The sequence below is a fragment of the Suillus subalutaceus genome, assembly GCF_016647625.1.
Source record: "Suillus subalutaceus strain FC151 chromosome Unknown DFJ58scaffold_110, whole genome shotgun sequence".
Classification (NCBI taxonomy): Eukaryota; Fungi; Basidiomycota; class Agaricomycetes; order Boletales; family Suillaceae; genus Suillus; species Suillus subalutaceus.
The window spans coordinates 1-25983 of NW_024540359.1; the positions used below are offsets into that span (position 1 = coordinate 1).

The window sequence follows — 25983 nt, forward strand, 5'->3', positions numbered from 1 at the left end:
TTCCTTCCGAAAAATGGCTGGTCGTCTACGAGCAACACGATAAGTTCCGGTGTAGAAAAATAGGACAATGGCCTGAAGAAGCGCAGGATGCGCAAAATTCCTAGTTTTCCCCAATTCATCTAGCCCAAAGTGCAGAAATCTACCACCATCCAGTAATTCTGTGGTGGCAGCTTCAACCCAAGCTGCACGTTCTTCAACGGGGATATCAGCTAGTGGGGAAAGACTGTATGCCGAAGAGGTGATGGAAATCGCGATTTTCTTCAGGTCAGAGTGCCAGGTGGCCAAGTCATCATACAGCTAGAAAATAAATCAGACAAGAAGCACACCATAAAATAGATACTCACCAGCCTCGCCATGTCAGGCTTACGAGCGGGCCACACACCTAGTAGACACCTCGAGTCAGTAGAATATCTCAAGGGAAATTGTAGCTTACCAGCATCAACTTGTTGGCCATTTTTAAGCCATTGAACGAGAGAGGCTAAGAGCGACTCTGTGATTGAGACCGGCAGATCATGAATAAGGCTCGGGAAAGGGTTATCCAATGCCTGCTGGGTACGACACTCCGCCTTCGCATCCTCGAGGAAACTCTTCCAGCGTGAACTATACCATCCTAGTTAGGTAGCCTTGGGCCCTTCACTATCGGATTCGGATCCATTGACCACCCTTGACTTCTGTTTCGATTTCGATTTCTGTTTGTGCTTCCGTTTCTGTTTTGCCTTTGAGTTAGAGGCATCTATCTTGGCAGCACGGAGAAGCTCCAGGAGAGCAGGATCAGGAAGTCGGGGGCGGCCATTTCTCTTGTGGTGAAGATTCAAGACGTCACTCAGCTTGAATGAGATATTAGTGTACTCCAACAAAGTAGTGGGCTCATACATTGGGGTCACTCTCTTGATCCATCGTTGTACCATCCTCGCTCAGATCACCACCAACAGTGAAAGTCTTCTTGGCAACTTCATCACCTTCATCGCGAGAATACTGAAATTCAAAATCTGTTGGAAGAGCGGTCACCACCTGAGGTTGGGGTGGTGGCTCTTCTCTCAAAAACCCTGCGACTTTTCAGCTCAACCTCAATGGAAATAGGCAATGGCTTACCAGGGTGTGTACTATGATGCCCATGGACTTCTCCCCACCCCATTTGCTCATTTCCGTTACTTTCATCTGAGCTAGATGACTCATCCTTGGATGTGTCCGACTGTTCGGATTGTGTACCTGACGGTCTGGTCATCCGGAGAGCAGGATCCAAGTTCTTGTAAAAGTCAGCATCTGGTAGCACTACGGTAGTCAAGGAGGTGCTGGAAGGTACACGACCTTTGACGGCAGGAATAGTAGCATGAGTCTGACTTTGGGAATGATTGGGAACAGGCAGGGCGTGCCTCTCCTTGGATGCGGCCACGAATGAGTTGTTCAATGCTTGAAGGTCTGGTTCCGTGCTGGGGGGCACGATTGGTGGTGAAAAACCGTATCGTCCACCAGCTTCCCGTTGTGAAAAGTAGGCTGAGGGTTTGATAACTCGAAGGTTGGTGCAGAAACAACAGGAGTCTGATAAAAATTAATATATGACCATTCACGCATCAATAACTCACCTTTGTTTTCTTCGAGCGTGATTTGGAAGTTGTGGTGCTTAGTTCTGGTGAAGGGCTATATGGCGGAGGAGGCTGTCTCTTCTGTGCGTCTTGTTAGTATTTCTCACTTATAAACTAGAGAAGATACCTTGGAATGACTCCTGCGACCCTTGCGAGGTGGTTGTGGAGCAAGAGGGTTTGCTGGAACAGCCGGATCCAGGGAGGTGGCACCCTTGGATTTGCTGGTCCGCACTGGAGCATGCAAAATTGCACCTATCTTCTCCAGTTGAGCGCCCCGTCCTCCTGTCCCTGCACCTGTTCGTCCTGTTTGTCAGGGATGCTGTGAGTCATCTATTTGATCGACAATCAACTGAGACTGAGCATGTTACAGTCAAGTACGCCCCTATTCATTTTCTTTCTCTTACATCATTGTATTACATCACAATCGCATCCTGCCGTCGCTAGATGATCTATTCTTGGTATCTCTGACTCGTCTTATCTCTGACTCATCTCTATGACCTCATCGTACCGGCCCTAAAGCTGTTATCATTTCCTATATAAACTTGTCTTGTACTATGTAGTTCTTTACTTTAATCTTACTAGGTTTTACCTGGAACTTCCTTCGCTTAAGACCTCCAATCTTAAGTTGTATTGAACTTGATTCAAGTCGAGGACACTCTCCTTGTCTTGTCTAGAACATTGAAGCTTTAGTATACGCCGAAGCCTTGAACCGACCTTGGCCGATTACTCTTATTGAGTAGCCATACGTCAGAACCATCCTAGTTCGTAACAGAGCACGTGCTCTCTTGGCCAGAGCTTCTAGTTCCTTGGGATCAGAGTCCATAGCTTTGCGCTTTGATCTCTTTTTCTTCAGGCTTGAAGGCATCTAGGGAAGGAGGGAAAATGAGCCACCACACCGACAATTTACTAACACTTGCTTTTTAAATCTAACCCGCCATTGCACCTTGAAAAATGCTTAATGAATTTGAAGCACACCAGATGTCATACTGCGCAGCCCCGGGTTGTGAATGGGGTTGAGGAGAAGTCAGCCGAGTTTACGAGTCTGCTTCGAAGTGAGTCAGAATAAGTAGGCTGAGAGTAAACGTGTAACACCTCCTTTCGTCGAACTCATGGATATCATAACCGAGTATGCGTGTGGTCTCCTTTTGTCGAACTCGTGTGTTATACGGCGATTGATTGAGGGTCTGCTTTGAGTCACCTCGGCGAGCATATTGTATCTGAATGTCAATTAGTGACTCGAACTTGCAATGCGTGTGGGAATAATTCAATGTTCAAGCCTCATACACGTAAGCGTGAGGAGGGTATAACAATGCATGAAGGTATGAGAAAATTGAGATAGTAGTAGTAAACGTAAATTTATGTAGTTTTGCTCCGCTTGGGCTGGGGCGTAACTTCCATCGTCCAACCCTTCCGACCCCAGATCATGCCACGTTCTATAATCGAAGGTTTGTTTAGATGATCATTGCCATCATCACCCTCAAAGTCACTCGCATGTCTCTTTTTCGGGAGAGCTGCAATGACCTTCTTTGCAAACAGAAGCTCAGGGGAAGGTTTGTCCTTTGGAAGCTTGGCGAGTTGCGCTTCCACTAGATGGAGGACCTCCTGGAAAGTTACTACACTTGATGGTCCTTTGTTCCTCATCAAGTCGTACCATTGCGTCGCAAGTGGGAGTAGCGTCTTGAAGTGGGGATGGAATTGTTTCTTGAGTTTGTCCACGTTGGGGTGGAAAAAAAACGAAGTCTTCACATCGCTGCCTGCTTTGAATGAGTCAGCGGCCCATAGATGTGGTAGCCACTCTTGACTCCTCTCAGCCGAAAGATCGCGTCTAACTCCAAGGGGGCCCCTAAATTCAATGCAGATACACACAAAGACGTAAAAAAAATGACTCAAGATCGTCATGGTAGTGATATAGGATAAGGGGGGGGGGGGGGGTTTGCAAGGGAAGACGTGGCAACCTTTGCCTTCCAGCTGCGAGCAGATGTCGCAACATTGCCAACAGCCTCTGAGAGCTGCCACAAAAGTGAACGTGACATGAAAGGCAGCGTGCCCTAACGTTTGCCCTGAGCACACCAAGCCTTGCAGAAGTAAACTAGTACTGACCGTCCCACCGATAGTGTATTTTTGATCTGCATGCATATGCACAGCAAATTCCCAATCGATTAGCATTCCGTTGGTCCCGTCGCCATCATCCTTGATCATAGCGTTGTTTAGACTACAGTCACGGTGAAGAATTCGACGGTCCTCGACCGCTACCTGTTGAACTAAGAAATGTGTCAGTGAACTCGACAAGACAAATCAAATACAAATTAATACGCACTTTTGATGATGTCCCGAAGAGCACTCACCAACTCTAATTTGGTCTGGAATGCATGCAAAGGTTGCGCACGAGGCTTCAAAACCAAATGAACATGCGTATGAGAGGTGCCTTTGATACTTCCAAAAACTTTGTACCGATAGTTCATTGTTTCATCAACTTCGTTGGGTGCGATCTCAACAAGCCAATATTCAACTAGTTCTGGCACACCATGGACCCCTTGCATCTCCCACAGCATCTCAACTTCGTTTAACACCGCATCTTTACTCCCGAGGACCCAATGATCCTTGATGATATATTCTTCGTCATCCCTCCTGGCTAGATAGCAGACGGTGCCGCGTCCAACAAGCCCTTGACTAGAGAAAATAACCTCGAGGATATCGTATGCATGATTGTTCACTATGATCCTGCCAATCGGGTCTGAGAAAGTTGTGCGGAGAGGATCTTGGGGTATGTCTAGCTGAGGGGGGTCTCTAGGGAGGCTCTCTCCAATCTCCACGTCCGGGTCTATCTCTGAGTCAGACTCAGGTGTGTCGATGATCATCTTGGGCCCAGTGCCTTCAACTGGACCATCCGTTTGGAAACCGCTCACTTGATCTCATGTAGGTTGTTTGCTCGTAGAAGGGCGAGATGTTGGATTTTCGAGTTGAGCAGGGCGAAGCATCTTCGTGAATATGCTGATTGAAGGGTTGTAGCCAATACACTCGAGGCTACCGAAAACGACACTGGATAAGATGTGCAGGAAATCATTTGGAGCATTGTCAATATGGATGGGAGGCGTTATGACACCACCTGCATGATCGTACATGTGAACTCGCAATTCACAATATTCGTGAGTGAGGGAGAAGAGCAAAACAAACCGCCTCCAAGGTTGGTGTCTCAAGAGAAGGTAAGCCTTGCTGTCAATTGTTTTTCCAATTGTGCCTGTAGTTGTGTACAGTTGCGAGGTCAACTCGCAAACCGCCTTAATGGTGTCCCATCGAGCCTCCACGTCATCCAACAACGCAAGGTCTGGCTTCCGCGAGACTTCTTGATCCTTTACGGGACGTGTGGAGTTGTGAGCACTCCAAGTGTGAACCACTGCTCCGCTGTTTGCTGCCATAACTTCATTTGGCTTCTCCTGGGCAACAGCACCACATGTGGTGTTAAAAAATGACGAGAAGATGTCTTCCAACGTGTGCGGTTTGGGGCTGGTATCGCCGCTGGTAGTGCTGACCTCTGCAGGGCCCTCGCCACCACTAGTACCTCCACTTCCAGACTCCTTGTTTGCCCCACTATTCTCCTCTGTCTCCACCCTCTTCAAGATCAGGTAACTGAATGATGCCGGATTCACGATGCGATTTTGGAAGGGCCCAGTTCCATCTACAGTTCTCTTTATCGTACAATGGAACCATGGAATGTTCATCGAGATGAGCGAATTTATTGTGAAGTCTGGTGTCACGATAACGAATTTTATGTAATGGCACCTGGAGCTCTGTAGCATCTGGGACCTCAAGGGTAAATGTCCTAAAAATCTGTGTCAACATATGACTGAGAGGCTGGACAGCATCAGCTGGTTCTTCTTCTTCCACAATTAAGTGATTAAGCTCGAGATCGGTGAGTTTGTCCAGTGTGGGCACATCACTGACATGGGGAGCTGACATCAACAATGCCAGCTTTATCCCGAAGTCTACGGTTTTGCTGTGTTCTATGGGTGCCATGACTGAGTACAAAATGATGTCAATGGTATTCAACAATGGAGTCTCCAAGAACATGGTGTATCTTTTAGGCTACAAAAATGATTCTTATCAAGTATGAATTTGGTCCAAGTACTGCTACTCAGATAAGGCAAAAAAGGTGTGTTTGTCCCAAAAATAATTTAACCAAAACTCCATCACGTGCTCCATGCTATTATACGCTGTGAGACGGGTGTCCGCAGTAGCACCAAAACGTGGAACAGGGTGGATGGGCGCTCTAAATTGAGACACTGGAATGATTTCGCCCATCCGTGTACCATTAGAGCGCATCGCTCTTTTCAGTGTATGGAACTGAGTGGTTGGATCGCGCTCACTGGAGATATTGAACCGTTGGACGTAGGTTAAGAATTTATCTTCCCATGCCCATTGTGCCCCCCGTCTCCCAAGAGGCCGAATGACAAGCCTAATCTGGGCAATGGAGTGCCCTGGGGAATCATTCTTTAGCTTAGTTTGAATATTGTTATTTAAAAAAAGAAGAACATACCTGAAAGGCCACTGGCAGGCCAGGAGTGCCCCCCTGAGCTAGTCTGAATAATAACTGTATCGTAACGACCTAAGGTCCAAGGACCACTAGCACTAGGTGGTGCGCAATTAAGTGTTTGAGCAGCTCAAATACCATGCGGATTATGAAACTCGGTCTCCTGCAAACGAATTTTGAACCACACTGGAACTTGGTCAAATGGAAGCTCATCAGTCATGCGCAGCTCTTCTAGGACTACCTATTGAGTGGATGTGATTGCCATAGGTCGCCTCACAGTGAACAAAATCGGCGAGAGCCAGTCGCAAGTCAGGCAGGCCGAACATAATGGCGATTTCATCGACAGTAGCATGCTTGATAGATGGAGTGTAAGCAAGATTGAGAGCAGTGCGCCCAATGACAAAAGAACGAAGTGGGATGGGTACCGATCCAATTTCCTTCTCTTGGAGTATTTTGGCGATCAAAAAGTAATTTGTGATAGGACATGGTTGTCCGGGTCTTCGACTCGGGGACAGTAGCTCCGCAGGAAAGTCATTCACATCTTCATCAATCTCCTCATCCTCCTCAGCATTGTCCTCCCAAACAACTCCCGAGTCCTCTGAGCAATCTAACAGGCTAGTAGCGAGGTCAAATCAATTGCACTTATCGGCACGATCAAGATAGCGACAGATTTGTGGATTGTAGTTGTTGTTGTTGCTAGCCCTTGCAGGGTCTTTGACCTCAGTGATGTGCGCATGCTCGGTAACATCCGCAGACCACTGTGCTATAACGCCGGAATTGCAGATGCTGGAGATGACACTCTGCATGAGCTCGAGTTTGGGAATCTGCCAGTTGTCAATGACTTTACCACCTTTTCCTTGACGAACACCAGCAGCGATGATTGCATGCTTGTTCGCATGGAACTCGTCTAGTGCGGCTGTGATGCGACCGATGTGGTGAAAGAAATAGTAATCAGCTAGATATACCAACTAACTTACTAATCCAAATGGGTGTGAGTGCAGTACTTCGACCCAAGGGGACTGCTATTGAAGCACTTCCTTCAAATAGTGTGAGGGAAGAGAAAGGAAGAAGTAAGCTCTATGGCCCGAGATATCCAACTGACCGAAGGTCCGAGTCCGAAATTGTCCGACGCGATATGGGATACCAATGGTACACCTGGCGCAAGATACCGATGCGAGATACTGAGGCGAGGTGGGGAGTCTGATGCCGATGAGCGGCACGTAAGTCTAGGCCGAGGAAAGAAAGTCCAGGTATAACTAGGTATGACGAGGTAAGACTAGGTATGGGTTGCCGATGTAAGACTACCGGTAGTGGTCCAGATCTTTACAAGGCCTAGGTAAAAAAAACCTTAGATAGAGTGCACTTAGAGCGGTCTAGGCACGTCCGATGATAAAAAGCAAGGGGATCAATTTGCACAATCGAGGGCTAACTAAGGTGACTTCTACAATGGTACCAGGTATGTCCAAGGAAGGGAAGTAAGGGATAATACGAACTTGAGTCCTATTTATCTAACTGCGTGAACGTCCGGTGTCTTAATAACCGAGGGTCTTATATAAATACGTGTAAGAATGTAATGACACCACAATTACACTGGATAAGACTTCTTGCCAGTCCTCGATTAACACGGTCTACGACTTTTCTTCTTTCGTGGTAGATAACATGTGAGTTCTTGGGAGGCTCGCTAAACCAATCAGTCAGATTAACTTAGCCGGAGCTTTATTATCTCTGATTGAAACTATGGGATTGTCTAGGATATACCGTCTAGACACTTGAACTGGTTTCCTGAATATATGGTTAACTGTTGAGAAGCTGGTCTCAAATGTGACTATGTGGACCAAAGCTCGTGTTGGTCAATATACAAATACCTGGTGAGAACACTGGTCTCACAAATAACAACAATGACAAATAAAAAAACAATGACAAATAACAACAATGACCAAAGCTCGTGTTGGTCAGTATACAAATACCTGGTGAGAACGCTGGTCTCACAAATAACAACGTTGACCAAAGCTCGTGTTGGTTAGTAAACACTACGTGGTGAGAACACTGGTCTCACAAAACTGGGTTTCTATCGCGAGAAACTTATGTAATCTCAAGGGAAACACTTTCCCTGCACTTGCCTGGACAGTTCTTACAAAGGAAATGGGCTTTGTAAGCAGCAATTTGTTCAGACTGAAGCTTCTTAGGTGAGAGTTCAATTTGCTCAAGAGGGAGATTCTTGAATGCAACAAGTGGGAGATCTATTTTTTTGGGGGAGAATGGGCTCTCCTTATATACATTTTGTGTGGGAATATTATGTAAGTAAAAAGGTGATGTAATGACTTCAGAATGTGAGAAGAATATTCCAAAAACTGGAGCAGAATGTTCTAGCAGGTGCAAAAGAACATTCCAGAATATTCATGGTGGGATAATGACATCATTCTGAGTCACTATGAGTCACTATGAGTCATTATGAGTCATTGGAATGTTCTAGCAAATTCCATGGAACATGACATCATTATAACATCACTATGATATCATATCTTTCAACCAAAATACCTGCAGGAGTGTAGGTGAAGTCCTATGACATCATTATGACATCATACCCTGTAGGTACAATTTTATGAAGCATCTGATTAGTCAGAGCATCCTAATAGAAAAGTAAAGTAAAGAAACACTAGAGAAAACAACTCAGAAATAATGGAACAAATAATAGTACACAATACGCGGGCTTTTTAGATAGGTTTTTGTTAGGCTTTGAACTTTTCTCTATGGGTTTCTCTAGCCAAAGTGAATAAGCCAAATGAAAGGCAATACCTTAACCTTCATTTTTGCTTCTCATATCAACTAGGTCATTATGTGATTCCCATCTCACATATGACTTTTCTTCAAAACATGGTGGATTCATGAATCACTGAGGGAAAACTGAAACTATTGGACCAAGGTTTAATACCAAGGTATGGGTTGACTAGTCTGAGGACTAAGCTAACAGACTTTGTCTTTTAGGGGGATACCTAGTAGTCATGTCCATGCATGATTCCCAAATCATGCAGGACACCGGAATCACACAGGTGAGAGTAGTAGCGAAATGCAAGGTACTCGGGTCGATATGTAATAAGGCTCACGAGTGCTGCGGCCATGGGAATACATGTAATAATGCCTGCTGTTTGTTCAGTAACAGTAAAATGAGCTTAAAAACGCACCAATGGAGATAGGCGGACATGGGTAGGACATGGGAGGATTTGGTACCGATGGGACGGAACGGTCGGCCGAGGTGCGCGATGGCTGATCCGGCGAGCAAGGGACGGTGAAGACAACCCTGGCTCTTCTGCGAGAGACCGAGGCCATGGATCCGTATCAGCCGAGTCGGACATAGACTGGTGCGACACAGGTGAGTCGAGTGAGTCGAGACTTTGCAAGGAAGTGGTGTATGGGTTCGATGGGGATGTCTAGGCTGCTTGACTCCTATAGCGAAATGGGGTTCTGCGAGGCTAGCCCGAGCTTGAACACCACACCGAGATCCTCATCATCAATGCATGGTGACTGCACAAGGTAACAAAAGTGCATGAGCACACGTACAGCAATGATAACACCAGGAGGTGCTGCATCCGCACTGACTGCGATGATTGAGCGTTGGACGTCTCGGTGGCAACGACTGGTAACCTGCTTGAGTTTTGAGATACCTGAATAGAAGTGCCGATAACCAGTAGTGGGCTGTGTAATTGAGAAACTCGAAAATCAATCTCAGACCCTCCCACTGCAAGGATAATCCACTGCGCATCATGGTCCCAAAACTCCTTGTGAATGTGGTGCAGTGATTCAGGTGTAAAAAAATGGGAGGGTTCTGCTAAGAGCCAGTCCCACCAGAATGGTTTATCCACGCCATTTAGGCGAAACTTCTGCGCTTCACGGAAGAATCCCTCGAGATCGTCTGGATGAGCATGTGAACGTACAATTTCCAGTTGCTCGAGAGTTTTTGATTATGTCTGGGGTTCATGTTGGAAGGCATCCCCAAATTCTTTGTACATTGCTGTGGTCACTGGGGATGTCTTTCCACCGACGCACGCTAGCATCATGGCTTCAGGAGTGTCGGCAATATAACTAGCGAGTATGGTAAAGCAGTAATGACTGCGACTGATGGGATCTGACAACATGACACCGTGTTGAGCAGCCAACTTCAGCAGTTCTAGCACAACATTCAAGCAATGATGAATGAGCCGATCTTGCAACACGCCTCTCATCCGTTTGTTCTTGTGAACGAATTTTGAGACCGGTAGTAAGGCAGTGAGAAGGAAAGTGTTCGAATGATGATTTGAGCCGCGTAGCCATGTGGATATTGGCGAGACTGATAAGGAGAGGATGCGCAACACGATCACCTGACAATGCAGTAATGCATGTCTTGTCCGAGGATAGAATAGTACCAAGCAGGGTAGCGCCATGCGGAAGCGCCGACTTCAGGAACACATGAGACAAAAACGTTAAGAAAGCCATGTTACACACCTGAATCTCCCAGGCATGATCACCCATCATCCATTCGGTATATATCCGAGAGAGCTTCTGTCCCATGCTATATACCTTGCGAGATGTATAGTCAATGCGATTGTGAAATAGAGGATGGTTGAAGATAGATGTGATATATTCAAGCGGGTCTCGCCAGTAGAGAACGGCTGGAGACTTTGTAGGATGCGATGTTTGAATTACTTGAGACTTCCAACGCGGACCGCTGTCTTCTTACTTGAGGGTCTTATATGTTGATCAGAATACAATGACTATCACAATTGTACTCTTTAAGACTAAGGTGCCAGCTCCTCAAGTTCATGGTCAACAGGATTTTCTACTTCTCGGTTGATAATGTGGTGTTCATGGGTGGCCAAAGGGTAATAAATTACTTCTTTGCTAGATCACTTCTTGATAGTAAAGGAGTATGTATATTTTGTCAGGTTAACTTAAACCTAGTAGGTAATATGAACCTCTCTGAACTGAATGTGGCTTGAATATGTAAGACGATAGATTAAATGATAGATTATTGTATAGGCGATCCCTGTAAGATAGTATACAATCAATCTAGACTAAAAGAATACAATTGTTTTCAAAGGCAACTCGTAGGCCTTCACTTTCTTCGTGATCTCACAGTGTTGAGACAGAAAGTGGGAAAACTCCTGACTTCAAATTCCTACATTCCCACACGGTTTGGGAAAAGAATGGAAGGGGAAAAACTTACATATTATGTGAGAATGGAGTCCTTATATACATTTTAGAAACCATCCTTACTAAGCAATGAGTCATCACTGGATTGGTAAGATTATGCTTACAAACCAAGCCTTTTGGTGTGCTGAATCAGCTGCTTACTAAAGTACATGAGTAAAATATTACAAAGCATGACAAATCATGACAAAACATGATGAGTCATGGAAAGTCCTTACAAATCAGAATATTACCAGTCACATGACATGCTTACAAACATATCTGAATGGCTCACTGATGTAATCAAGTGGCTGAATAAACATAAACAAATAATGGAAAGAGACAGAAACTAATGGAAACTACAAATACAACTAAATAAATAGAAACAAAGCTTACATAAGTGAGAAGTATATCCTTTGTACACTCCTCTACTCATCTCCTTTTATACTGCTATTTGTATATGTCATGGTATGAACTCCATACCATGCATGACACCGCTAGGCAGTGATTCAGCTCGACCTCGTAGCTCTTTTGCTGAGCGAAAGGATAAAGGTAGATCATCAATCTAAGTACCATTTTAGCGAAGCTGCTGTAGTGATATTTAAATTAAATACTGACCATCTCTAGCGCTAGAAAAGAATTTATTTTCTCCATGCTCAAGCCCGAATGCAGAAGCCATGCAGCAAGTTTCCATTCCCTGCGACCACTAAATGGATAGTAAAGATTTGTTTTGCGATAGATGCTGTTTTCATCAGCATCGAATAGGCCCAAAAATGTATAGCTCTCCTCAAAAGCCAGCGGAGGCTCTGGAAAGTGATCGATTACTTTGGCCTCACTATCTTCATTCCAAGTTCCACTTCCAGGGTCCAAATCCTCTCCTTGGTTCCCAAAATCGTAGTGACTCCCATCCTCTCCTTGCTGATAGTTGTAGGGGGCTTGAACATTCTCATTGTCCACCGCCATGGAATCGTGTTCGGTGGGTGGCAAGGTAGAGTTAAGTTGGACTAAATTGTCTAGCCAGTCATTACATCCAGATCGAGGTTGGCCCAAATGACGAGCGACAGAGGTATGGTCCCGGAATTCTTTTCCGCACAATGGACAATGGGCTGGCGCCATCAATAATCCAACTTGCGGACTTGGTATGAAGTTGATCTGAATTCGGCATTTTCCAGACACCTACATTCCTCATGTTATCCTCATCACCCAAGTTTGATATTACTACTCTACAATCACTGTCAGGGCTCGCTTCCAGCTCTGGCGATTTTACTCATCATTTACACTCCATCAGTGAATGCAATGGCAGAACACCTCGCGGTATTGGTGACCTATATGATGTTCTTGATGCTATCAATTCCATTGTGAGTTCTTCTCATCCATCATTTCTAGTATTCTTCATCATACCTTATATTCAATAGTCCGCACTGCATGAACCAACTGACTCTGAAGCAAACCTTGTGCTTAATCTTGTAAGAGCCAAGCGTGATGTTTTCCTAGCTCAGAAGGCGCTTGCAGAATGTGTCATACAAGAAAACGAGGCACTTATGAGCCTGCTGAAAGTTCACGCAGCAGCAGCCGAGAAGAAGGTAGATGAGACAGATATCGGGCTGGGATGTATGAGAGTTGTTTTCAAAGATCATGGTTGGTCCCAAGTCCCTCTTGATCGTCCATTACGAGGAAAAGGTCAACCAAGTTCTTGTGGTGCATGAGCATTTTTTCTTGCAATGTTGTCGATTCTAACGCTTCAAGAACGGAAGGCTCACATGGACAACACTGCACCATAGTTCTCGATTGACTCAGAGTCTTGCGCATCGTTATTTTGTATTATCCCGTCCTCATCTATGCATATATGTTGTACTAGTTGTATGTAGTATGTAGGGCTTCTGATTGCCTCATTTTCTATTAGTATGCGATCTATTTTCGTTCCGAAGAGTCAGTTTGAGTTGTGAGTGACTTAAGTTTAGTTGTGACAGTATCATTACACTTTGCCATATTAATTTATGCTGCTACTTGAAAGTTGTAGTAGTGCTATGTAGACTATAGTGCTACTAGGAACCTCGTTGCTTGTCAGTCCCTGTTGAACTGTGAGTGACTGGAAATGCTGTACCACTATTGACTGTGAGCCTGCGAGTCCTGTGGCTTACTGTCACGAGACCCCAAGTGTGTGACCTCTGTGAGAAAGTTGTAGTTTACTGATGTAAGTGGCTGGTCATGAGCATTTTTACCTTTGCAAATATTATTTGCGTTTTGCACAAAATCAGAGTTTTGCCGTCACGAATTTCTTAGATTTGTATCTACCTCGATTTGTGCTTAGACGTCTATTGCTACCTATCTACAGTGATCAACCACTCCTTTGGACGGTGAAATGAAAAAACGAGTGTAAAAAAATGAAATCTTTAATATACAAAAATTGATCTGGTACATCTGACAGAGCAGGGTTTGATCTACTATATACCAAGTTTTTAAAACATCTGGGGCCCTGCTTAGTTGGCAGCACCTCACTTGGTTGAACGAGTCATTTTCTCGCCTTCCTGATTCGTTTGTACAGTTGGCGTGACAACCATGTTACAGCGTGTGACAAATGTCACATTTCACCGCTCGTCGTACTCGTCGTCATCCTCATACTCGCTGTCATCACAAATCGACCCTTCGTGAATGTCAATGAACTCTCCTTGATCTTGCCCATCCTCCTCATCAATATTTCCACCATTTCTCCTTGGATTCTTTGGCTTAGGACAAGGCTTCTCGAGTGGTCCTCGGACAGGCTTCTTCCACTGTGGTTTTCGTTTCTCTTGCTTTGCTAGCCGTTGTTCTACCTCCCACTCTTTAACAGCTACCTTCCACTGCTCTGTTTTGGCTTTGTTTCGGTTTTTTCTTGCCTCATCCTCTTGCATCCACAACTCCATCTCTCGAGTTCGTACCATCCGTGCTGCTTTCCTTGTTTCCTTCTCGGCCGCTTTTGCCTGTTGACGCTCCTGGTATACCAGGACTTGCTCGAAGACCTCGTCACTGGTAAGTAGCCTTGGCATACCATCTCCATTCAACTTGACATTGTCACCCTCTCGGCAGCCTTTCTTCTCTTGTGTCTCGAGATGACGGCGAACTCGATCACAGTAGCGTCCCTGGAGAATTACAGTCGCTTGAAGGGCGCTTACATGCTCTTTGAGCGTTGTGACCTGCTTGGTGAGTTTTTTGACTGTCTCCTCGAGTTTTTTCTCCCGTGTTGACTTTGAAGATATGTTACAGTGAAATCTCGCACGTTTAATGGGTGAGACTATTGCTAGTGGCATGGTAGGCAACCTTGAACTTGATTTGATGGGAGATGATGATATAAGGAATCGTGCAGATGTTTCCTCGAGTTGTGCGAAGACATTTGGAATGGTTCTATCACCAGTCTGAAAAGGACTATCGTTCTCGTAAGTATTCTCGTCTGCTGTTTGATAAATTATTGATCTGATCTTTGAAATGCAAACAGTGAGGATTACCTGGAGTTGTCTCGTCGTTAATACTACCATCTTCTTCAGCAATTGTACCAAGTTGAATATCACAATTACGAGTTTCCGCCCTTGGTTGCAGGTCTCTGAGCAGCTGTATTATGGCTCGAACAGGAGATTCAGGAGTGATTGGAAGGTGGCCCTGGTTAGATGATTCGCGAGCAGGAGCTAACATCTCATCTGTGACGACTTTAGGATTGAAAGGCCATACACCAGTTTTTCGGAATGCAGATTTAATGGTTTCTGATGTGAGTGCACGAATGTGGGCAGCACCATAGATTGCAAGGAAGTTGCTTTTCGTCACTTTCTCTCCTTTCTCGCGCTCCCATTTGTCTCGTTCTTCTGACCAACACTGCTTAAGGACACCAAATACTGCCACATCTAGGCCCTGGTAGATGTGGGTACTGTGTGCAGGATAGCAGAGGACGTGAATTCGGTGCTGCCAAGCATACTCCAGGAATGCGCGAGTGTAGTGAGAATTGTGCCCATCAACGAGAAGTAGGCGAGTACGACCATTAGCTTTGTCACATGTCTGCTCATCGAATTGTTTGATCCAGAGTGCACCAATCTCGCCGTCAGTCCAACCCTTCTTTGAATAACCAATACTATAAAGAACAGTGTTATATGAGTGATTAAGAGCACAACATAATGCATGCCAACTCACGATGCTTTGAGTGGATTATTTTCGTTCCACTTGGACTGATATGCCTTTCCCTTGAAAATCACCGCAGGTGCAATTGTACTTCCATCTGCGCAAATTGTGACTAACACAGTAATGTTTTCACGATTGCCGTTTCGCTGCTGATACTGAACCTGCGTTCCAGCACTACCAAGTGCTCGTTCTTGGGTGCTTCCTCCTCCTGGTTGAATTCCAGTCTCATCGACACCCCAAATACACTCTGGTGCCATTGGTTTGTTGTCGTCACCACTCTCCAGGACATCCTTCAACATTTCGAACCATGCCTTGTTAGTTGTCAGGTTCACGGCACGGCCACGAGCAGTATCAAGTGAATGTGCTCGGTAAGCTCGTAGGTGATCAGAGTGCTTCTCGACGAAGCGCTGAGTCCAGTTTTTTCCCACTCCAGACTGCGGGAAGGACATCTCCAAGTCAGGCTCGACAGATTTCATCAACATGCTCCTTGAGACGCTTGTGGCTAAGTGGAAAGCCACGTCGAGCCATTTCCACAACATATTTGATAACTTTGTCTGTTTCTGTGGGTGTGAGCCAGCTTTTCGTGGAGCTATTGAATTCGCTAAGCCGAACCCCTCCCTTGGTGAGATTTTCCAGAGTATTATGATTTAAACTGACAACTTGGCCCGTTTCCTTGAGGTATGCCTTCTGAACATCCCTGCACACCTTTCGAAGGCCCTGCTTCTTCTCTGAGCTTGGTTTTGCGAGTTCAGCTTGGTACATAGCCACAGCACGAGCCATGACTTTTTCTTTCTCCTCACGCAAGACCTGTGCCTTCTTCGTCAATGATTTTGGCCTCCCAACCATATTAAGAGAATATATGCGTGTTTTGAAGATATATGTTGAATACTGGCAGCAAAAGGGAGATGTTGAGCGAGACTGAGTCAAAAAGGCACCTCGTGTCCAAGCTTAGTCTGTATAATGAAGTTACTCGTGGATCACAACGTGTTTCACCAATGAAACTTTGACTAAAATCATCTCCACTGCTTCTAATCCATCTGTAATGTTCATACATAAAGTAGAATGGGGTGAAACTTAGTGCAGTGGTGAGGTTTTGATGCTCGAGAAATTCAAATATATTGCCCTAGAGGTATAATTTGCAGCTTCGGATGGATTTATAAATTTGAGCACTGTAATTTTGGTACCATCGCATAGCAGGATGTATTCTGAACATGATGATATATGATTTGCAGGGAGTCGACAAAGAATGCAATGAGAAAATCAAATTGTACAGTGGAGTAGTAGTGTACAAAGGACCGTGGGATCACTGTACCTCTTTCTTGTCGATTTTCACTGGGAAAATTTAAACCCTTACATATATATCATATTTCGCCATATTTCAGTATGCTTGAGAATGTATCGAAAAACATAATGGTCTGCAGTGCTCGGTGGCAACGGAAGACACCACAGATCTCCACTCTTCCAAGATCTCCATTGCTCGTGCGGCTTTCAGAAGCAAACACGTTGTTCAATACCTCTGGCACATCCCAATGAATGTCTAATACCACGCCGGTGAGTCATGTAGTTAAATCCAGAGCACAAACTACTCATAAGTACTTACACATTTCGGCGTCTTGCAGCTGCTGCAGTGACGATCATGAATGCAAAAGATAGGACAATGCTCAGTTGCAGCGTCACTGGCAGATACTGATGCTATCAAAGTAGCAACGATGATGAGGATAAAGGAGAACCGCATTTGTTCTTGTGAGGATGTGAATGAATCTGTCAGGAGGGGATTCAGGTATGTAGTAGGATCTCGAAGACGCCTTGCTTGTATGTACTGTTGTAGCGATGATGCCAGCAGAGACCTGATCTCCAAACGGATACTCAATCCGATGAGTTGTTGTCAATTCCGCAGCGTTGTCAGCTAAACCCTAACATGGGAGATGTTCCATCAAACCTCGCAGAGCGCAAGCGTGATTTGAACTCGAACTCGACTCGATTTGCCTTCATGTGCTGGATATCATTGTTGTAGTGACGATGCCAGCAGAGACCTGATCTCTAAAGAGGATGCTCAATTCCATGATTCGTTGTCACTTCTACAGCGCTGTCAGCTAAATTCTTGATGGAAGGCGTCCTATTAAACCTCGCAGAGAGCAAGCGTGATTTAATAAAACTGCGGTTGGCCCACCATCATGATAGCAGTGAAGAATCCAGTTTTTCGGTGTCAGCACAGGTACGAGCACGATTATCCCCAATGACCAGAAGGGCGTGGAGGATAAGCCCTTAGCTTCATGGGTCACTGGCACTTGTCGTCTTCTGTGTTCAAACCTGCTCCTTGCACTACATGTAGGGTACCGCACGGGTAACACCGAGGGTCGGAAAGTTGACACCGCACCCGCACCCGCCAACACCGTACCCTTCACGGGTACGGGTACACACCGACCCGTCAATGTCGCGGTTTATGGAAAACACCGCGGTGTCTCTGAACACCGCGGGTACATTACCAAGAAGAGTGTATTAAGTATTAACAACAATGAAATAAAATAGTACTACTTTTCCTTGTCATTCTCCTCTGCTTCGACTTCATTTCGCTTCCGTTTTTGAGTCCTGACAGCGGCTAAAAGGTCCTCCATCACCAGAAGATCACTTCTGCCCCACGCTCCGAGGCAGAGAAAGGCACGAATTGTTGATGGTGCGAGTCGGTTGCGAGTAAAATGAAGGAGCTGCCGGCCCTGCGAGAAGACACGTTCAACCGCAGTTGATGTTGCTGAGCAAGATAATAAGTATTGATTGATTGAAAGAGGATTCGAAGGAGACATACCTGGGACAGAGAGATAGTCGAGTGCCATCCGATGCAGCATTGGATAAGCACGGCAGTTGTTTTGCCACCATGCGAGTGGGTCCTTGGTTTTCACAGTTGGTAATCGAAGAAACTCATCCAACTCGCTACTAGTAGTACGAGACATGGAACCAAGTGAGTAGTCACCAAAGTCATCCTCGTTCTGTATAGTTGTCAGTGTCAGTGCAAAATTAAATGTTGCATACGGACTGTGTCTGCTTCAATTGTCATCAGTAATCTCGGCAGATTTCTCGTATTTATCAATAAACTCTTCGTGCTAGAATGATTCACGGGGGTACAAAGACATGACAGAAATCAGTATAGCATTCACTTGTGATCCTCAAGCTCTCAGAGGAAGGAAAAACAGAGAATCAAACACGGTGTTCAATGGCTGTCGCGCGCCTGGTTCCCGATTTGGTATATTATACCCGCCCAAACACCGTCAACCCGCGGTGAATGGCCACGGTATGCTCAAGGGTACGACTATCCTACTCCGTACCCGTACCCTCCAAACCCGTCAGCATAGAACCGCGGTGTTACCCGTACCCGTGCGTTTCCCTAACTACATGTATTAGTTGTTTACTTCAAATTTACAATATAACCAACTTGAAGCCTAAGTGGCTTGCTTCGGACTCCCAATGATCTTGTTGACATCGTCGAAATCTACCGCCAATAATACTGATGTAGAGCGCAGCTTGAACAAGTATCGTCAAAACAGATGACCTTTGACCACCACCGAAAGTCGTGTTTTGCTAATTCGATCTCGTTGGGCCAGAGACTCGGTGATACCCTGGTATCTCCTCAGTGGCAAAATTATTCTTCTGCGAATGTATTCACAGTCATCGCGTGAAATGGAAGAGGAGCACGTACGTGGTACTACATAGCGTGAAATAAGTTCGAGTCTACATCAAACGCGTCAATCACGTGATCGTATAGCTGTTGAAAATTACGCGACGCGTTTGACAAGCGTGGACAAATATTATTCTGGTCCACATCTTGATCAAAGCGACGATCGGCGACAATTTTAAAAGATCCTCTTCCAGTCTCTTGCTCGACCACTCTAGTCCTGCAGAGATTAATGATGGTCTCTAAACGACCGTTAGACGTCTATGAAAGCCCTTCAGCATCACCCCGTGGTCCCAAACGTCGACAACTATCGCGTTCTTTACCGCCGTCCTCGCCCTTTACCTCAGCTTCTTCATTGTATGCGACACCCAGAACGCCTTCTAGTCTCAGAAATTGGAAAGTGCCCTTTGACTCCCCCACCAACCCATTTGGTCGCGCTCGGCGGCTGACAACAAGCACCACACTTCCCCGCCCTTCTTCCTATGCGAAGCACTTGCCACTCCGCTTCCAGCTGATCCGCCCGGAGGGTGATGGCAGAAGCCACGCAAACAAAGATGGGGTCTACAGAGTTGTTCAAGTCCCTCTGACTTACACACTCGGTCACCTGCGGAAGCTTATCAAGTTTGTCTTCCAGCCAGCAAAGGAAAGCGAGATGGGCGGATCATACCGTTTTCGACGTGCCGCACGGCACGCCAGTATCCCACTACATGCAAGTCACCCTGTGTCCTCTTCGTCCAAGGGTAAACAACCAGCTCCGGACTTCGGTCCCGAGCCAGGACATTTGTTCGAGGTGCAAAACGATATAGAAATTTCGCGTTCTGGGGAGATAACAAGCGGGAAGACAACGGTCAAAGCGTCTACCGCGAGAGACCCGTACCACTATCCTGGCAATGGCTCAGAGGGTAGCTTGCTTGACGCTGAAGATGGCGAAGACGACATTTGGCAGTGGGAAGCGGAAAGAGGACTTCAAGCTTTCGCAGCTCTGGGCTCCGGGCGGAGACCTAGAGAAAGGTATCATATATGTGTGTCTTTTGTCTTTTATGTTCCTGGACAGGTCTCATGTTCATGAATAGCATCACGACTCTACGACTCAAATTCACATAACGTTAAACACGAAGAAGATCCCAGGTCGCAAGGGCGTTGGCAACAAACCTTTCCTCTTCAATGGCATGGGGTTCCATAGACCTATTCGGACCGTCATCGGCAACAGTCTTCCATAATCCTTACTGGCATTGAAGTAACCCGGTGGAATGGTATATTGGCGTTTGAGAAATTCTTGAAGGCCGAGGAAGAGCAGGAGCGCCTAGAACGTGGCGTGGGGGAAGAGGATGTTGATGCAGAAGGGGAAGTTGACCCTGATATCGTATGTTCCTTTCTGCTCCTTGAGATGCAAATATACTGACCAAATTTTGGTAGTCATCGTCAACTCTTCCCATGTGCTCCTCCATTGATTTTTCATCGCCCTCATCACTTTCTTCATCAATCTTTTCCCTCACCTATTCATCCTCTGCCACTTCAGCTATCACCCCATTCCCCGCCTCGCCATCAACGAAACGCCGTGTGTGACTACGCAAATAAACGAATGCTCGAGTTGACGAAGAAGGTGAGCAAAACTCCGAATGACTGGGATGCCGGGGATGACAAGAGGGAAGAAGAGTTCGATGAGCTTGACGATGATGAAGATCCTGCAGCGGAAGAAAAACCAAGTGACTGGGATCCTTTCGGGCCTGACGAAGCTGAAATATGAGGTATTGTTCACGTCACGGTCGATTAGCTTATACATATGAGCGATATACTATATAATCTGGCATATCTTCTGTTCACACTAGTAACATCACAACGATTCTGACGTGTGTCAATATGTACAATGGCATTCTTAACAAGTTCTGGACCTGTGATACAGGAACGCACCCTTTCGGCACTACTCTGGAATATCAGGGCCCCCTGGCGGGTTCAGTCGACCAAAGGACGCAAAATTGAGATGCTCGGGCAGGGGTGGCAATATATATATATGATGAAGGATATAACCGAATGGGACAAGACGGCTCGACTGATTGAAATATACACTCCCCGCTACCTGTCTCAGCTCTCCCGAGATCGGTCCTTGTACTGTTTTGCCCACTGCAAAAGAGTGAGCAAGACTGGGAGCACACGAGGTGGAAGAACGTACCATCATGGACGGGATAGGTCGATCAGGTTGAACGTGTCTGACCTGCTCAAGCAACGCGAAATAAGGACCACTGCAAGAAACGAGAAATCAAGTTTCGTACCTCACGGTCTGCGCTGACGGTCCAGACTCCGTATGCAATGGCAAATATACCAGCAAAAGTTACGTCCGTGTTGCTCCGCCAATTCGCAGGACGGGCCCACCAGCCACCTGAGGCATCGTTAGGTTGAGTAGCTCGGAACTAGCCGCTTGGTTATGCCAGCGGGGGACCACACATGCTTTGGGTATGGGTATCTAGCACCACCTCCCTAAATGCATTTCAGTGTAAGGTAACATGCACGTTGAGATAACCTCACCATGTTTTTTGGGTTATGCGGAAATCGAACATGTATCGAAGTGTTGAACGGAAGCCAAACGGAAGCGGCGAAGAGTTCAGATTATGTAAGACTATTCCCGTCAATGTCCGAAAGCAATCTTTCCTCCTGCCTTGAACAAACGTTAATTTATAGTACCCTCATACCCTCGTTTTTATGATTTTGCTAGCTCTCACGCCCTCAAAGCCTCCACGTTTCAATGTTGCTGAGCTAGTTTCCGCGTTATCACTTCTTATCTCTGTCCTCCATCTACTGAACATAGTCAAGACAGTCATACCTTCTATCCTGTGAAGTACGAAAACCTGCATGCCTTCTACATGAAATTCTATTGGAATTCCTCCCAGTTATCACGCTTTCGTGCTCCACAGCTTCGTTGGTCTGTCCAGTTCAGCTAGTAGCTAGTACTGTGCTATCCGGAGAAACGTCCATCGACTTGATGTTTCTCTGGAAGGCTCTGATGCTTTGCTTCAGATATTAGCTGGCGTATCCGTGCTGCGCGATGAACTCTCCGTTGATATCACCGCATCTCCGGTCTCGTGATACAGCCACCAATTTAAACCAACAGTGCGTACCGACACAATACGAATAGTCTTCAAAATACCAGATGATACGTGTCCGCAGAGCCTGTCCTCATACATTGTCTATCAGGGAAGAATGCGATATTTGAGCGCCTCAGCGCTACCTCCCCTCTCAACACGTGTTAAAGTCGCGTGAGGTCGTCCTCTCAGACATCATTGGAAATCGAGAGAATGCAAACTGAAGCAAGGATCAAGATGGGGAATTTGAGTGGGGAATAAGTATACGGTAAAACAACGGACGGCCGGAGTCGGGGACTGGCGGATCACTGCCGCTACGATCCATACCTGAGGACATAGATTTGATTTCTATCTATACACAACCTCGTTCAAAGTCAGATCACATGTCCACTGGATTATATCTGTACACGGAGTGTATCATAAATTCCACATCTTCCTCTCCCGGCTCCTAATTCGGCGTGCTATAATCTCGAAAGCCCGTGCTGACCGTCCTGTTTTGTCTAGCAGCTCAAAAGATTGGTCGGTCATGCCGCTCAGCTCCTCCAATTCAGCTGGCACGCCATCTACTATCCGTCCCTTGCGTTTACGGTACGTCGTGTCCCCGGTCTCTATCCATGCATGCAGAACAGCATCCAGCGGTCGGTACATCTCGGTATACCTCCAACGTGTACCATATGCGAGGATAACACCGATCACATGAAGGCTGGGGTCGGCCAAGAACGCATAAACCGCTTGCTTGTAAATCTGTTTCGTGTCAGCCTGGAAGGGCGACAGCCCATCGATAACCTCCTGTTGAGTCATTTTTGGCTTGTTCTCCACCAACAGAATCACCCTTTTCAACGTGTCGGATGCGGGAACCATTGCTTGATGTCTGCACGTACTGCAGGACCTGAGCAAAATCGGGAATGACCCATGTTTTTTTTGGCATTGCCACAGATCCAGGAGTCGACCCAGGGGATGGCACACCAGGTTTTGGAGTGTACTCCAGGGCGTATTGCGGTGCCAGGTTGCACGCCACTGTATCGGTATTAGAATTGGGAAACATCCAATTCTTAATCGCGATAACCCATACTGGGTACCAGCGAAACTCCGTGCTACCTCGCCCCGCAACCGTCACAGCATTGGTCAATGAAGTGTCCCTCAACATCGGGTGAAGCTGTGGGTCAGGAGATGACGGGTGAATGGGCGGCTGTTGGATATGCTTATGAACCTCAGATTGGTGATTGTTACCGGTGGTGTGACGTGATTTTGCACGATGGTTACCACTTGCAAGCGCGGGATCGTTTTGACGTCCGGTCTTTGAGGGGAAAAGAAGGGGCCAAGTTAGTACACGACCCTGGTGGCCTTGTGGATGGTCCAGAAGAGACTGTGCGGGACCTGGATGGCGCTGTGCCAGACCCACCGATACGAGGAGGTTATGACAGGTGCTGGGGCAGCACTAATAGTTTGATGCTGCACTCGAGTTGTAGAAGAAAACTGTCCTAGATTTGTGGGCGCTAGGGGAATGGATCACAGGCAGAGTAGTCGAGGAAAATGAAGGGCGACGGAATGGTGCGAGGGTGATCTGAATCATTTGATCGAGGAGCCACTAAGAGCGGAGCACGTGGGTGCAGAGGTCCTGGATCAGCTGCTCGGTACAACGCAGCATCTGGAGTGCGAAGAGGTGCAGCATTAGCAACCTGGGTGCAGCGTAGCAGCTGGAGTGCGCGGAGCACGACCACCAGGAAAGGCAAATGACATTTTTTGTCAAGTTTTCTTGTGAATGAATGAAAGGTCGAGTTATGTTTCCTTTCCTGCACGAATGTGGTGAGATCTTTATACCATGCTGCCAGTTATTATGTATGGCTTGACACTGTGGAACCCCGGTTCGTGCATTGTCCACGCACGAGGCGAATTTAGCATGTTAAATTTCGGTGGACACGGTAGTGTCACAAGGAGTCCTCTGGTAGATGTTCGCACGGTTGAAAATCCATGGATCAGCTCGCTGTGGTTTGACTTTATCGATTGTTTACGAGTTGCAGGAATGACTATCTTACGGTATTAATTACCACCGTCCACAACTCGCTGCGGCTGTGTACATAATTGCAAACCAAATAAATAGCACGAACTTCATTTGAATCTCTGTCTCCTCACATTGGATAACTTCACCCTCAATCGCAACAGTTACTGTTAATCATCTCACAACTCTACAAACAACATGTCTTCTCTACTCTCGAAGTCGTTTGATGCACTAAAGGTAAAAATCTCTCTCATCATTTATTTACTTTCTGACGGTCATAGATCTCGACTTCGGATTCAATCAAACAACGACGGATTAAAATGTCCGTCCGAAAAAGCAGCCTCATGTCCAGTTCTACGGATACGCAATCTCTCGCGAATGGCTAGTCCGATTTGCGGAGCAACACTGCCCAGAAGAATTGCCCGATCGCAATGCCAAATGCTATCAAACCAATGCCATTCCTACGAGCATACGAACACCTTGTGGATTTAACAGGCATCAATAATTTAGACCCTGTCACTTGCTTTAATCCCAAGGGTGGCTCAGTGCCTCCCGAGTGGATCGCTGTGTATGACGGTGACTACGACGACGTGCTCTCCGACGAAGAAATTCTGGCCTTTCAAATTCAGACAGTTTACGTGCTCACTGTGTGCTCGGATGAAGAAGACTGCTTTGAAGAGCGTCCTAGTCAAGAACAGATGGACTACATCACCAAGTTGGTCGGGCATGGACCCCAGTGGTGGATGCGTTGTAGGAGAGTATATTGAGTGCGAGTGGCGAAGAGTTAGAACGAGAAACAGCCTCGAGCTTTCATATGTAAATTGTATGCAGTATTACTTGTATATAACCCAGGCGTCATCATGATGCATCAAGCACGCGACTTAGTATAGAGCCGAATGCCAGGGCCTGAGGACGACTGCAAAGATACTCATGTTCTGTCTGTTTTGCGGCAGTCGATGGAGTCTGTGAGATTTTCTGGAGGTATTCACGTCGTGCAACAATGATTGGAACTTCCGGAGCTAATCTAGACGAAGCGCTCGATATATATGGAAGGTTAGGGTACTGGCACGTATTTGAATGGAGGTCCCTTGTCATCCTTAAGGAGCCTCTTCAAGTGGCTGACATTGTCCGTCCTCGCGATATCCACAGTCCAGATACAATGAATATTACCTCTAACAGATGCACAATTATGCTGGAGTTCGTTAGACATGACGAACTGATATCCAGTCTCCTGAATGTGAACGTTAGCGATCTGAGAACGGCGGGACGACAGTAGTTGACTTACTCTCAGCTTGATATAGGGAAGAGACTGTCGAACTGACCCATGCCATGGATTCTAAGTTGTGTCTCGCGTGGTCGCGTTGTTCACGTGCTCGTGACGAGCACGAACACCCTACCGCTCTCTGTTTCCTGCTTGAGAGTGATCAAGTAGCAGCGATATCCAAAAGAAAGCATCTGCATTCTCTGCGAACGATAAGTCAGTTCTGGACGGAGACACCTAGAGTACTTCAACGGCTTATAAGTGGCTTCCCAAATTGATGCCGATGCACGAGGCAGACACTCCGTCGAATTGTAATTTTTTTCGTGAGACGTGGTAGGAATGCTTCAAGGACACCATCAATTGATGGCGCCACAATGGTCTCGATACCGACAACAGGAGGAGCGACATCGGAAAGGGGGTCTTGCGAATTTTCAGAAGTGTCACAATGTGCAACAGCTGCATCAGGTTTGTTGTGTTCGTTTAGCTGAGCTCGACTTTGTGCCGCAGCTGCGGGGCAGGCACAAAGGTACGATATTTATTTTTATACTCTTGAGCGGGGGGT

General features: G+C 46.3%; 9 protein-coding genes across 9 annotated transcripts; 3 read left to right on the forward strand and 6 right to left on the reverse strand.

Moving 5' to 3' along the window:
* Positions 1–29: 29 nt before the first annotated feature.
* On the reverse strand, positions 30–2448 carry DFJ58DRAFT_844371 (uncharacterized protein; the record flags this gene model as incomplete). Its single annotated transcript, XM_041393070.1, has 9 exons — positions 30–297; positions 345–382; positions 434–610; positions 638–827; positions 874–1046; positions 1093–1539; positions 1584–1638; positions 1711–1877; positions 2361–2448. Coding segments are annotated over 9 exons (1603 nt in total), but the record flags the coding sequence as incomplete, so codon positions are not given.
* A 491-nt stretch (positions 2449–2939) lies between these two features.
* DFJ58DRAFT_844372 (uncharacterized protein) lies at positions 2940–7772 on the reverse strand (the record flags this gene model as incomplete). The annotated part of the gene is made up of 15 exons (XM_041393071.1): positions 2940–3426; positions 3531–3592; positions 3684–3836; positions 3929–4461; positions 4490–4607; positions 4859–5269; positions 5364–5666; positions 5775–6058; positions 6118–6186; positions 6250–6352; positions 6396–6726; positions 6754–7027; positions 7089–7188; positions 7214–7337; positions 7747–7772. 15 exons carry the CDS (start codon positions 7770–7772, stop codon positions 2940–2942), a joined length of 3378 nt encoding a protein of 1125 aa, XP_041240221.1.
* Positions 7773–9555: 1783 nt separating this feature from the next.
* DFJ58DRAFT_844373 (uncharacterized protein) lies at positions 9556–12237 on the reverse strand (the record flags this gene model as incomplete). The annotated part of the gene is made up of 10 exons (XM_041393072.1): positions 9556–9633; positions 9670–9753; positions 9774–10021; positions 10148–10466; positions 10591–10657; positions 10792–10833; positions 11312–11360; positions 11549–11585; positions 11758–11808; positions 11893–12237. 10 exons carry the CDS (start codon positions 12235–12237, stop codon positions 9556–9558), a joined length of 1320 nt encoding a protein of 439 aa, XP_041240222.1.
* A 131-nt stretch (positions 12238–12368) lies between these two features.
* Positions 12369–12980, forward strand: DFJ58DRAFT_731683 (uncharacterized protein; the record flags this gene model as incomplete). The annotated part of the gene is made up of 3 exons (XM_041386075.1): positions 12369–12413; positions 12447–12632; positions 12690–12980. 3 exons carry the CDS (start codon positions 12369–12371, stop codon positions 12978–12980), a joined length of 522 nt encoding a protein of 173 aa, XP_041240223.1.
* A 3858-nt stretch (positions 12981–16838) lies between these two features.
* On the reverse strand, positions 16839–17306 carry DFJ58DRAFT_804708 (uncharacterized protein; the record flags this gene model as incomplete). The annotated part of the gene is made up of 2 exons (XM_041391047.1): positions 17037–17306; positions 16839–16968 (listed from the first exon to the last, which is right to left on the reverse strand). Coding segments are annotated over exons 1-2 (246 nt in total), but the record flags the coding sequence as incomplete, so codon positions are not given.
* Positions 17307–19228: 1922 nt separating this feature from the next.
* DFJ58DRAFT_804715 (uncharacterized protein) lies at positions 19229–20971 on the forward strand. Its single transcript, XM_041391048.1, has 5 exons — positions 19229–19986; positions 20045–20106; positions 20158–20223; positions 20268–20447; positions 20604–20971. Exons 1-5 carry the CDS (start codon positions 19317–19319, stop codon positions 20829–20831), a joined length of 1206 nt encoding a protein of 401 aa, XP_041240225.1. The 5' UTR covers positions 19229–19316; the 3' UTR covers positions 20832–20971.
* Positions 20972–21166: 195 nt separating this feature from the next.
* On the reverse strand, positions 21167–21465 carry DFJ58DRAFT_665388 (uncharacterized protein; the record flags this gene model as incomplete). The annotated part of the gene is made up of 3 exons (XM_041382500.1): positions 21167–21205; positions 21255–21296; positions 21355–21465. Coding segments are annotated over 3 exons (192 nt in total), but the record flags the coding sequence as incomplete, so codon positions are not given.
* Positions 21466–22578: 1113 nt separating this feature from the next.
* DFJ58DRAFT_915994 (uncharacterized protein) lies at positions 22579–24143 on the reverse strand (the record flags this gene model as incomplete). Its single annotated transcript, XM_041395459.1, has 3 exons — positions 23841–24143; positions 23128–23538; positions 22579–23024 (listed from the first exon to the last, which is right to left on the reverse strand). Exons 1-3 carry the CDS (start codon positions 23899–23901, stop codon positions 22579–22581), a joined length of 918 nt encoding a protein of 305 aa, XP_041240227.1. The 5' UTR covers positions 23902–24143.
* Positions 24144–24185: 42 nt separating this feature from the next.
* On the forward strand, positions 24186–25077 carry DFJ58DRAFT_804725 (uncharacterized protein). Its single transcript, XM_041391049.1, has 3 exons — positions 24186–24397; positions 24442–24486; positions 24547–25077. Exons 1-3 carry the CDS (start codon positions 24359–24361, stop codon positions 24925–24927), a joined length of 465 nt encoding a protein of 154 aa, XP_041240228.1. The 5' UTR covers positions 24186–24358; the 3' UTR covers positions 24928–25077.
* The last annotated feature ends 906 nt before the right edge of the window (positions 25078–25983 follow it).

Excerpts from the sequence above, each read along its gene's own strand:
- DFJ58DRAFT_804715 (XM_041391048.1), top strand. The coding sequence starts at position 19,317 with ATGATGGTCTCTAAACGACCGTTAGACGTCTATGAAAGCCCTTCAGCA. Across the intron at positions 19,987-20,044 it reads TCCTGGCAATGGCTCAGAGG|AGGACTTCAAGCTTTCGCAG; the intron begins GTAGCTTGCTTG and ends GGAAGCGGAAAG. Across the intron at positions 20,224-20,267 it reads AGATCCCAGGTCGCAAGGGC|ACCTATTCGGACCGTCATCG; the intron begins GTTGGCAACAAA and ends GGGGTTCCATAG.
- DFJ58DRAFT_804725 (XM_041391049.1), top strand. The coding sequence starts at position 24,359 with ATGTCTTCTCTACTCTCGAAGTCGTTTGATGCACTAAAG. Across the intron at positions 24,398-24,441 it reads AGTCGTTTGATGCACTAAAG|ATCTCGACTTCGGATTCAAT; the intron begins GTAAAAATCTCT and ends TGACGGTCATAG. Across the intron at positions 24,487-24,546 it reads AACGACGGATTAAAATGTCC|TCCGATTTGCGGAGCAACAC; the intron begins GTCCGAAAAAGC and ends GCGAATGGCTAG.